At 53.4% G+C, this 12,036-nt stretch overlaps 3 protein-coding genes across 3 annotated transcripts; 1 reads left to right on the top strand and 2 right to left on the bottom strand.

Moving 5' to 3' along the window:
• Positions 1–404: 404 nt before the first annotated feature.
• TGAM01_v203085 (hypothetical protein) lies at positions 405–4,798 on the bottom strand (the record flags this gene model as incomplete). The annotated part of the gene is made up of 6 exons (XM_018802438.2): positions 405–734; positions 821–1,028; positions 1,097–1,543; positions 1,675–2,003; positions 2,395–2,491; positions 2,859–4,798. The coding sequence occupies 6 exons, from the start codon at positions 4,796–4,798 to the stop codon at positions 405–407; spliced, it is 3,351 nt and encodes a 1,116-aa protein (XP_018664356.1).
• A 2,527-nt stretch (positions 4,799–7,325) lies between these two features.
• On the bottom strand, positions 7,326–7,878 carry TGAM01_v203084 (methionyl aminopeptidase; the record flags this gene model as incomplete). Its single annotated transcript, XM_024549130.1, has 2 exons — positions 7,326–7,648; positions 7,857–7,878. The coding sequence occupies 2 exons, from the start codon at positions 7,876–7,878 to the stop codon at positions 7,326–7,328; spliced, it is 345 nt and encodes a 114-aa protein (XP_024406108.1).
• Positions 7,879–9,413: 1,535 nt separating this feature from the next.
• On the top strand, positions 9,414–11,655 carry TGAM01_v203083 (hypothetical protein; the record flags this gene model as incomplete). Its single annotated transcript, XM_024549129.1, has 2 exons — positions 9,414–11,252; positions 11,296–11,655. 2 exons carry the CDS (start codon positions 9,414–9,416, stop codon positions 11,653–11,655), a joined length of 2,199 nt encoding a protein of 732 aa, XP_024406107.1.
• Between the last annotated feature and the right edge of the window lie 381 nt (positions 11,656–12,036).

The raw sequence follows: 12,036 nt of genomic DNA, 5'->3' as shown, positions 1-12,036 counted from the left end.
ATACCAGTGTCAAAACCAGATTTGCTCAAGGTGATCGGACGAAGCAAAAATGATATATTTTGCAAATAAGAAAAAAAAAATCAATTATAGCCTCCCAACTCCTGAATTCATCTTGCTTCTCCTCAGAAACAGAGAGAAATAAACTAAGAGAAAATTGTGATATAAAAACACTGTGTGAAAAGAGCTCCCTCCAATTGGGGCCGTGAACACCGACCCATTGGGGCTGTCTGCAATTTGGAGATTCCAATTCTTCTATGGCAAAAGGAGATAAAAAGGGCGGTGGGGTTGTGTCGTAGTCAAGCAGTCGTAACAGTCTATCGATGCCGCAATTCGGCTACCCTCTCTGAAAGCAAAATCTGCATGGATAAAGGGAAAGGAAGCATCGCCATTGTTTCTTTCGAAAATCAATCGAGCTCCATGGTAACCTCTCCGTGGTCCACGGTGGAGGGTGGAGTGGGTTCGGTAACGGGGGCCAATGGCTCCGCCTTTTCTGGAAATGTGTCCACGTCGGAAGTGTCGGTGACAGGTGAACCTCTGTCGTTGGTCTTGTAGGTGACTGAGGTGGGCGGCGGGGCTTCATCGCCTAATAAATGGCGAATCCGATCGCCCATGGCGTTCATTTGTGCCAGCATAGCACGAAGACCCATCTTATCTTCCTGAAGAAGATGACCAGATGCTATGTTGTCCGCATTGGCCTTCGCCATGAGGGCCAGGACATTATCATCAGCAGTGAACTGCACAGAGTTAGTGACATGTACTCAGGATAGGCAGACAAAAGTGCAGGTCTGTGCGGCAGGGCTCTGTGGAGGTAGCTCCTTACTAGAAGTGCAGCCGTAAGCTGATCGATGTTCTCGGACCGACTCTGCTTGAGGCCCAAGAGATTCAGAGACGCTTGCATCTCATTTACTTTGCGGTCATAAGCAGAGCCAGCAAGCACACCGCCTGAGTCGCTCGCAGGTAGGCTTGCATATGGCATCCATCGCGTCTCATAGTGGCGAGGGCCATATCCGGCACCGCGGTGTCTTAATCTTGAAGGAAGACGGTGTTAGCAAGGCAAAAATACGTTACGTAGTCTGAAAAGCGAGCCTGTACGTACTGCTCGATGAAATCAAGGACGACCCCCTTAGCCTGTAGCCTGTACGTCTTGCCAAAGGAATCGGGGTCGCGCCAGCCTGATTTTTCAGGTTCCTCGGGCTCATCACCCCAATCAAGTTCGATGTGACCGTTGTTGTTGTTGCCGCGGCTGAAGACAGGCGAAATGGCTTGACCGCCTTTGAGTTTGCGGAAGCGATGCGCTGGCGCCAGAGGAGGCACGTCTCCCAACACATCATCAACGTGTGCTGGGCATCGCCAAGTCTTCAAGACGGGCGGCATAGCCAATGGTGGATCGAGACAGTCAATGTGCCAATGAAAGGGGCAGGTGTTGCAAGGGATGATTGCTCGAATCTCAGTGGCTGGCTTCTGGCACGCGTGGCAGATTACCGCCTCGCCATCCTCCCTTTGTTTAAAGAAGTCTGGCAGCTCATCGTAGCCAGCACGCTTCCTAAGAGGAGAGGTTATGTCAGTCGTCCATACGGGTAAAGGGAAGAGAGGCTGCGGCTTCAAGTCGCGCCACCCAGCCCAGAACCGAAGTCAAGTTGAGACTAGGCAGCGAGCCAGAGCGAAAAGACTTACTTTGTTCTGTTAGTCGTCACTTCTTCGTAGTCACCATCAGCCCCAGCCTTGACACCCTCGAAACGAGTCTGTGTCTTTTTGGGGAGGCTAAAGGCCCGGGGAATACTCTTCTCCAAGGCAATGAGAGCGCTCGCGAAGACGCCTTTATAGACGGGCACGCGAGAGGGATAGCGCCGGAAGCTGCATTCATTGCAGTACCATTCGTCTGGAAGATGGTCAGACTGCACCATGTCCACGCACTCAAAGTGGAACGAGCGCGGGCAGCCATCACAGCAGACGACATCGCCGGTGTTACCACATGCAGAGCAGTATTCATCGTTGTCGGAGCCCTAGGATGCCCACACTTGTCAGCACAGTTTCCCCCCATTGTCGTATTACACGTTGCATCATCCCCCAAATCTAGACAGCGTGCGCAGGCCAAAACCGCAGCCACTAAAATCTGCGTGGTTGGAGATCCTTGCCCCCCTCCTTGTTGTGGCACCCAGGTCAAGATAACCATACAGCGGCTTTTGATCCGAAACAAGGGAAGGAATGACAGTGCGAGAAAAAAAAAAGGATGCGTGCTGCAGACGGAAGTAGATGAAAACCCTTGCCTCTCTCGAGGCTGTTTGATTCTCACGGCCAAGGTTGAGCACAAAAGCGTAGATTTGCATCACCTAACAGGGCTCTTCCCGTCCACAAAAAAACACAAAGGTTGGAAAAAAAAAAAAAATCACATACCTGATCCCTTGGTGCACCATTGCTGGTTGTTGCTGACGGTGTCTCGCCGGTTGAGCGAGGAACGCCGGCAGCAGTACCGCCCTTCTTCTTCATTGGCCTGTGATGAAATTTTTTTAGTAAAGGCGGTTTGGTAGTAGTGAGTTTAAGAGAGGATCTCAAAGATGAGAAAATGATGAGGAGAGCGATGAAGAGTTATACTTCATAATGAATCATGATAGTTGAAGAAGTGAAAAGTGAGAAGTGATTTACCATTCATGCAGGCTGAAAAAGCTCTCATAACATGAATGACGCGTATGTATGGCTTCACAACAGACAGCATTACTCAATGCATCCGGCCTTCTTTTCGTATTTTCTCACAGAATAAGAGACAAAGAGTGTGGTATTAGGGATCTTGAAGCAAAGATTGAAAAGAACAAAAAAAACAAAAGAGAAAGTGACGTGTGAGAAACAAGGATTGAACTCACGATAACTTGATGCGAAGACCCGTTCTCGGCTTCTTTGTCGGCCGCAGCGCAGTTGGCGTAACAGCACGCGATCCAACAGTTGAACTGCCTTCATTAAATGAAAAAGCCAAAGGTGATGAAACGGCGATATCGACGTCGTCACCGACATTGTTGCTGCTTGGCCTCTTGCTGGCTGATCGCGTGGCTCGCGTGCTAACGGGAGCCACCAAAGACTGCCGCGATCTTCTCGTCTTCCTCGCAGGAGTCACCTCGCGCTCCTCATCATCGCCATTCCGTATTGAACTTTCCCGTGCAGTGTAGGCGTTGGTGGCCTTTTGAGCATCGCGACGCCGAGTCCAAAACAAGTCGTCGTCATCTGCAGGCATTTGAGCCTTGGCAGCGAGGCCGCCGTCCTTGAGACAAGCCGACTTGCTGTTGTTGCCTGTGGATTTGCTGAGCAACAACTCTGAACCGGAGACCCTGCCAGGCATACTGGCATCGGTCGCGGATGCGTGGGTGCGGCTCGGATGTGTGGGAGAAGTTGGCTCCGAAGAGTTGGACACGGGCTGCTTGTCGGAGGCGAGAGATTTGCGGCGGGCGCTGGTGATTGGCCGAGATTTTGGCGCATCATGGGACGACTGGGACCGGTCCCCCGTAGTCGACGCAGCAGCAATCACAGTGTCAGCGACCGTGGCACCACCACCGCTGCCTCGGCCACCACTGGCAGACTGATCGTGCGCAGATTTGTTTGATTTGGCTGCCTTTGCAGCAGTGAGCTGGAGGCTGGGGCTGAGGCTGTGGACGCTTGCTTCTGGCGACGAGAGGCTCATGGCTGAGGACAGGGATGACTCGCTAGAGCCCGAGTCCCGTCGATTACGCCTACGCGACGGCGTTCGCACGCTGTCGCCGTGCGCCTTGCTCCCGTTGGCCATCTTCTTGCTGCGCGGAGTGTCGTTGGCATGAGAAGTCTTGCTTCTCTTGGCCGCTCGCACCTCACCGCTGTCGTCGTCGGCGTGATGAAGCAGGAGCCGGGCATACGGAGCAGCCTTGGGCTTGTGCGGAGTGAATCTGCTGTTCGTAGAAGGGGGCACGAAGTAGTAACAGCCTTGATCGTCCTTTTTCCCTTCGCGCTTCTTGACCTCAATTAGCCGAGCGAATTCATCCATCGTCTCGGCATCAGCCCTTTGCTTGAACACATCCTCAATCATGGCCACAAACTCAGAGTCGCCACTTCGTTCATCGTAGAGTGATCGTAGAGCCCAAGCCGTAGGATAACGGTAGTGCATGAGCGCTTCATCAACGGCCGCCTCGACGACCTTGTCCGCAAACTCTGCGTCGTCAGGCTCCCGCCGGTGCACGCGCTTCGGAGTAGTCGCCACTGGCTTGGGCTTTGGCGGAGAAATCACAACAGTCGTAACATTCTTGGCCTCGCTGGCGCTGGCGCTGGCGTTTTGCCGTGCCTGCTTGGCAGGTAGCGACACGCGCCGCGATGGCCGCCGACGCGCAGCTCCCTTGGGGTCGTATTCCTCATCTTCAGCATCCTTGGCGGCCTGTCCCCTCCTGTGCGATGGCGCTGACGCGGGAGGCGGCGGCGTGGAGGGAGCGGGGGGAGACGACGCCCTCGGTTTGGCCCTATGCGCCGCTTGGTCGTCCTGGTGGTTTGCGGCATGCGACGATCCGGATGGCCTGAGGATGATTTTGCGAACTGGCTGATGTCCCGGCCCAGCCTCGCCGCCCGTCTTCTTGGGCTTGGGCAGCGTCCCCAGCGGCGCCATGGTCTCGAGGACGCCGTATCTCATCAATCCCGCCTCCTCGAAGCTTGCCTTGCTCTGGACGGACGGCTCCAGCCATCGCTGCATGAACGTTTTGGATCCCTCATTGGCGGCAGAGCTCTTGGCCTCCAGCGACCGCGACGGGCTGGAGAAGCGCGACCGCGACGCCCTCGTGTTGGAGGAAATCATGATGTTGGGCCTGGCGGGTCGAGTTGCTGGTTGCCCCCAGCCCTGGCCGCGGGACGGGCAACGCTCCTCTCGAGAAGTCTAGGGGAAAAGGAACGGGTCAGCCGCGGGATCTGGCAAACTGTGGGCGACGAAAAGCACGCGGGAATCAAAATTGTACTTCTCACTGCAGCAACAGCGGCATCAACTATCCAGGCTCGATGCTCGCTTTTTCTCTCTTTTCCGCCGGCTGGACGCGCGTGGCTTGGGATGAGGCAAGGGCTGGCTGTGGGTGCAGGTTCTGGATGAGTTTCGGAGGAGGCGGCCAGGCTGTTGGACAAGGGGGGCGACCCAGTGGCACGTCCAAGGTTCAACACTTTCCCTCCACCACGGATTCAGAGTTCCGCCGTAAGGCCAGCAGGCAAACTCGAGTAAAAAAATTTTATCGCTTCGCAGTTGGGATGCTTGCACGCAATGGATGGATTTGCAATGAGGCAGAGGCGGTCTGGGCTGCCTCGGCACATCGAATGGCTTTTGATGCTTGTAACTGCCTCCTTTCAGTTTGTCCAGGTAGACTCACGCTCGGCTGATACTCCCAGCAACGCCTCTTTGATCTCGTCATTCTATCCTACCTATTCTCGTATCTTCTACGGCTCTCTCGTCTACATCCATTTGCCATCTATTTTTTCCGCCCCATGCTTGTCCTCTCCATTTCGCCCTCTGTTCCTTTTTCCCCTGTTGAGGCTCCCTGGACCACTCAAATACACCATCTCGAGTCACGGGTCCAGGTCCGAGCCTGGGCATACCTGCATTAGTTACATGAGGGCATCTGCTACGTGTGAGCCTTTATTGCGATATTTTCCCCCTGCTTACTAGGTAGGCACCCACTGCCGCCAGCCTTGCCTGTTGCCTCTGTATGACAGCCTGCCTGGCTTCCCTGGTGTTGAGTCCTGCCATGGCCTTTGTCCCCGCTCGGCTCTCGAACAATGATGAGCAGCAATCATGCCCAATCATATCGCTTCGTACCAAGGCGAGCCTATGGGGAAACCATACTCTGCGCTGCCTTCATGATTGATCCTCATGTTGCCCCTTTGCATGCTTCCTATATCTTTTCTTTTCTCCCTCGTCATTCCTTTCTTATCTTCTGGGGAAGATAACGTCACTTCCTGTTACACTGCCTTCGCCTCTTAACAATCGCCATCGTCGTCCTCTCGCATTTATCTGTGACCAAGTTGAAATACACGTAGCAAACCAGTAGCAGCAAAAGTTTGCCTCGAAATGAGTTTGTCAGTTGTGGGTTATACTGCCTCGCTTCACTAGATTCGTAAGCTCTCTCCATCACAGCATATCTCATCACTAGACAGGTTGCACTTGCAAGAAATTGGCGCCTTGGCTTTCACAAATCGCGAAGCCAGCAAATTTGTTTTTCTTCTTCTTTGTTTTTCTTGTCGAGTGGATTTACTGCCTAAATATCAACTAGGCTGTAACCCACTTCCGGGCGGCTCTTTACATGAATCTTTGTTTCCGACACTTTACTCGGCGTCAGCCTCCTCGGCAGTTCCATCAGCCTTCTTCTTCTTGTTCTTGGGCTTCTTCTTTCCGGTATTCCTGGCCAAGGGTTGCTCGAGGATTTTCAGAATCTCCTCATCGGTGATCTTCTTGTCAGTCTGGTACTTGCTCAGATCGAGCTCAGGGGGGCCACCCAGCTTGGTGATGCCGTTCTTGGTGATGGCTGGCGTGCTCACAGGTTAGCTCATCTGCATCTGGAGATACATGTGTTTTTCCACAGCGACAACAAAACTTACCAAAGGTTGTAAGGAGTCTGGCGACGGGGGAGTTGTCCTTGTCACCAACCATCTCGTACTGGCGGAAAACGTTGTTTCGCACACACTCGACAACGCCAGACTTGGCATCACGCTCGTCTTCCAGCTGTCTCAAGCTGAAGGGGAAGGTGCCAAACTTCTTGACAACTTCGGAAAGAATCTTTCGGGAGGTGGGACGCTTCAGCTGGTAAGTCTGGGTGGTTCGGCGGTGGAGAGTTGCACGGTGGTCCAAGGTCTTGACTTTTCCAGAGCCCAAGCTCACACCGGTCTCGACGCCCCAGACCTCGCCCACTTCGGGGACACCCTCGCCCTTGGTTCCTTCGGCGGGGGCAACAACAATCTTCTTTGCTCCTTCAATCTCGTTGCGAGCAAACAGCCAAGAAGTAGTGCTCTCGACCAGCTTGGTGTCGTAGGCTTCGCACACCTTCTCCAACAGGCTGGTGATCTTGGACTGGGTGGGGGCCTTCTGGGAGGCGGCCTTGGCCTTCTCTTCGTCGGTACCCTGGGCGAGAAGACCAGGAGGGATCATCAAGCGGAGGAGGAGCTCATTAGCATAGTGGGTGGCGAGGATCAGGTCAGCGTCGCGTCCGGTAACAGGCTCGGCGGCCTTGTCCTTGGAGGTGGCGAGGACAGTGTTGCAGACAATGGAACCAAATCCGTCAATCTGAGCTCCAAGCTGGATCTTGATGGCCTCTCCCTCCTTGATCTCGATTGAGGCCTCGCTCTCATCAGTGGTGAGGGGAGTGTAGGGGGTCACGTAAGACGAAGGGGAAACAGTGGTCGGGTGAGAGAAACCTTTTATACGTCATCAGCCATCGTGCCGCAGAACAGAGGCTAAGCTGAGAATACGCATGATACTCACCCTTGACGATCTTCTTTCCACGGTAGACCTTGGCAAGCTCCTCTTCGAGCAGCTTGTCACCCTGCTGGCAGATATCGACAATTTTTGCGCCGGGCACGCAGAGCTCAGACACAGCGGCCAGGACCTTTTCGGAGATCTGAGCCGCGGTCTTGTACTTGGTGAGAGTATCCGGGTTGTTGAGGGAGTAGTCTATGCCACATCGTCAGTCTCGGTTCCCCGTGCAGGCCGCGATAGGGCTTGGAGGCTGTAGTCGTGTGCGACAGCTATGATGATAGCATATGAGGCGAGTGAGAGCTTGCTGCTCGGCTTGGCGGGGTACCCAAGTAGAGGGCGGGGAGCTTAATTGCAAGGCACAGCACATAAATACAGTGCGCACAATGAGTAGCAGAGTACATACCGACTTCCTTTGTCTCCGACATGGTGGGCAATTGATGGAGCTCGAAAGCGATTCTTGGTGTGTTTTTGGCTGGTGCAGATGTCAGAACAAGCTTGAGACTCGCTCCGTCGCAAAAAATAGCAGAGAAAGAGAGCAAGCGAAAGCTGTGGTGTGCGCAAAATTGGGACCTGCCGACTGGGGCTTTTGGAGGGGTTTATCCGGCTGTTGACGGGGCCACTACGGGGCTTTGCATGCCAGTGCAGTCATACGGACTACTAGCTGTGCTCTGAATTCAGCTCCAGCTGTTATTCAAGGCGCCAATACGAAGGGCCAGGGCGATTGTCCGGGCTGCCAGGGCGCTATTTTGTACTTTGCTGCTGCCGAGCTCGACGATTGGGCGAGCCGTGTGCCGGGAGTGGGTTCAATCGGTCCAAGTTTGTTTTGGCTTTGGGGTGGTTCTGACGTACATATTTTATGCGCCAGCAACCAACCAAACATGACCGCAAGCAGACAGCAGCTTCTCATCTAATCCTGTACTTCGCCTCTTCTACGTCAAAGCCGGGATTCCTATGGTTAGGCACTTGTAGCTTGAAATCTTTGCTTGTATACAGCAATGTCGAATGGGCGGAGCTGAGGTGTGAAAGTGCGTTGCATCACTTGACAGCCCATGTTAGGGCATAAGACGCACGTCACCAGGTCCTCATAGCGCCCTGAAGACAATGACCACCCAAAATGATAAAAGGCACTGATCTTTGTCGTGGTACTTTTAAAACCTATGATAAATAAATTGATATGTACGTATCCGTACTATGGACAGCATTCGGCATCTACTCCGCAGGCTTTGAATTTTGCGTATAATTGATCATTGCGTCTCCATTGGCCGCCTGTCGAGGTGATTGCAGGGTATGCCCACCATCAGCTACAAATGGATGAATGATATAGAGCCTATACAGCTGCTGAATCTTCGTGTTTCATCCACAGCGTGTGTACTGCTATTAGTTTCTCCCTTGATAAGTCAGAAATGAATGTTATTTTAACACTTGAATTCCTTCTGGAAATACTACACATCGTATCCCTACTTGTAACATTATCATGTGAAAGCATGGAGCGTTGATGCCATCGGTTGATCTTCGGGAAATGCGCTTCGTCTTTTTGGCTCGCTCTGATAATCTTGGAGCAGCAGCAGATGCCCTTTTGCTCTTAATAATCGATCCGGCCGCATGGGATTGGTCAACTGAGTTAGTAAGGAATTTGCGTATATCTCGAGAGCAGCGCTTTAGTCTCTACTAGCGCCCAGACATCTAGTACCAGATAGGTAGTTCTTCCCACTAGCATTAATTATCAGGAACTGCACTCATTCGCGCTGCAGCGATTAGAATCTTGTCCTCAAACCACCCAAACTCCAGGTCTCGTCGACTTATAGCGCAATTCTCACACAACCACCGCCGCCACTGCTGCCACGACGCATTCGGGTAGACACCAATCTCCGGCCCAACGCACGAGCGTCGATCCATCTGCCGCACCGCTGCGGCGACTCGGCAGCGCCAGCGCTCGCGACGACATCAGGACCACTCCACCATGGCCGCGGTTCAGCCATCAATGCCGGCGCCCGCGATAGGCTCGGCGTCGACCGCGACGTCGGTCGCTGCGTCTGACGATACAAAAGATGCCGTGTCCAAGCCGGGGGCAGCTGAGATCCCCGTGCGCACCAAGGAGTCCTTCGACCGGTTGATGGTTGAGCGCTACACGATGCGCGACTCCATCGCCGCGTCGGCCCTTAGCCAGCAACTCAACCAGACCATGAAGTCGTCCCATGAAATGCGTGAGATGATCACCGAGTACCGAAACGTGCGCAACGGATACCAGCAATGGTTCCCTCCCAGCAGATTATACGGCGAAGGCTACAACGGGTATGCCAATGGATATACAGAGAGCCACGGCCCCTCCCGAGTCGTGTATCCGTCACAGAAGCCTCGCCCCGGCCACCGAACAACCCCGCCCCTGAAATATAGCCGCAAGGATATGCTCAAGCAGGCAGAGCAGCATGAAGATTTGGTGCCGCTGCGGCTGGATGTGGAGTGGGATCGAGTCAAGCTGCGCGATACCTTCACATGGAATCTACACGAGCGTCTCTTGGCTGTCGAACTGTTCGCTGCGCAGCTAGTCGAAGACATGGGCCTGAAACCTCCTGCCTCACAGCCTGTCTATGAGCAAGTCGTGCAGCAGATGCGAGAGCAGCTCAATGACTTCTACCCGTTTGCTTATTACGAAGAAGACTCGCTAGACCCAGAGCTTCCGTATTCCGCATACAAGAACGATGAGATGCGCATCCTGGTTAAGCTAAACATCACCATCGGACAGCACACCCTGGTCGATCAGTTCGAATGGGAAATCAACAATCCGCATAACTCGCCGGAAGAATTTGCTGCCAGCATGACTCGAGATCTTTCCCTCTCTGGAGAATTTACGACGGCGATTGCCCACTGTATCCGCGAGCAGTCGCAGCTCTTCACAAAGAGTCTCTACAGCATTGGCCACCCATTCGATGGCAGGCCGGTCGAAGATTCGGATCTGGTGGCTGCCTTCCTCCAGACGCCCTTACCAACTGTTTTCCGCCCGCAACAACAAGCCAAGGAATACGCCCCGTACCTGTACGAAATGAGCGAAGCCGATTTGGAGAGGAACGAAACCGTCTTTTCTCGTGATCAGCGTCGTCAGAAGCGATCGATTAACCGAAGAGGTGGACCGCAGCTTCCTGACCTCAAAGATAGGCAACGCACCATCCGGACGCTCGTCGTCTCATCTGTGCTCCCTGGTGCAGCTTTAAACATTGAAGAGAGCAGGCTGTACAAGAAGGTGGCGGGCCCTCCTAGGAAGCGACCCGCCCGTGATGGTGAGATATCAGAGTCCGACGAAAGCGAGGATTCAGCACCCGAGTCTCCTGCGCCCTCAAATATGGCTGCTGGTACGGCGCGTACGAGGAATATGCGCGGCGCTGCAACTGCCGCCCAGCAGAGAATGGCCAACTTGGGTCGGTCAGAAACTCCAGATATATCTAGTCACCATCATGAGACTAGGACGTCGCGTCGTGTCCGCGACGAAACAGAAGAGCGCATGAGTTTATGGGTGACGCTGAGAATCAACAGGGAGAAGCTGAGGAGAGTCACGAGTGGCGATTATCGCGACTTGGCGACCCCCTCAGTCCCGCCCGATACCCCTGGCTCAACATCCAACACGAGAACACCGACCTTCACAGCTCCGCCAAGGCCCAGTGCAAACACACCTGTTCCAGCTCCTACTTCATCTTCTTCAGCCCCTGCACCCCAGTCAACAGGCGCTTCAGGGGCCGTTCCTCCCGGCCAGATAGGTCGCCTGCCCGCGCCGCCACACATTCCCGGCCAATCTCCTCCCCCAGCAGTAAGTCTCATCAAATAACTCGAATTCTCTTGATAGAAAATAGCCATTAACTCACATCGCGCTTTCTCAACAGCCTCCCCCACCGGAATGGCTTGTACAGTCATTAAGAGAGCTCGAAAGTCACTATCCTAACGGTGATAGGTTCGAAGCCATAATGAAATACTCACACCTTGACCCGGTCACGGAGCTGCCCATTCAAACACAGCCAATGCCGGAAGGCGTTAAATACGCCTGGCTTCCGCGCATCCGCTGTCTGGACTGCACAACAAAGCTTTATACCCCTGGCCCAGACATGACAGCGCAAAAGTTTGAGGCCCATCTCAAATTCTCTGGGCATCGTGAAAGGGTCAGGGCCAGACTAGCAGCCCAGGGCAATGCCGGGGGATCCTCATCGGCGTCATAACCAAACTTGATGAGAGCGAGAGCCCGTTGGAGGCTGAAGACAAGTATTAATTAGATGAGCGTATTAGAATGGGGCGTGGATCTTGAATAACGCGCTACACGAGTGCCCAGGAGCAAACCTATGACGACTTTTTTTTGGTGTTGGTAGATATATGAGGGGCGGAGGAAAGGAGAAGTAAAAAAACAGTATGCTATTTATTACAAGTCTTGTTTTAGTGTAGAGAAACGGCTTCTTACTATTCTTCTTTTTTTTTTTTTTTGGAAAGACTTTTTGTTAAATTAGGAATTAAGACGGCGGAGCAGACAGTATGACTTTTCAAAGGCCGATAGTGCCGTTTGGCAAACTCGTTGTGCATTGTGTAATTAAAATTTGGATGTTGCC

Source organism: Trichoderma gamsii, assembly GCF_001481775.2.
Source record: "Trichoderma gamsii strain T6085 chromosome Unknown Scaffold_8.2, whole genome shotgun sequence".
NCBI lineage: Eukaryota > Fungi > Ascomycota > Sordariomycetes > Hypocreales > Hypocreaceae > Trichoderma > Trichoderma gamsii.
The sequence above is the reverse complement of the archived record's forward strand: the minus strand, read 5'-3'. Positions and strand labels throughout refer to the sequence as shown.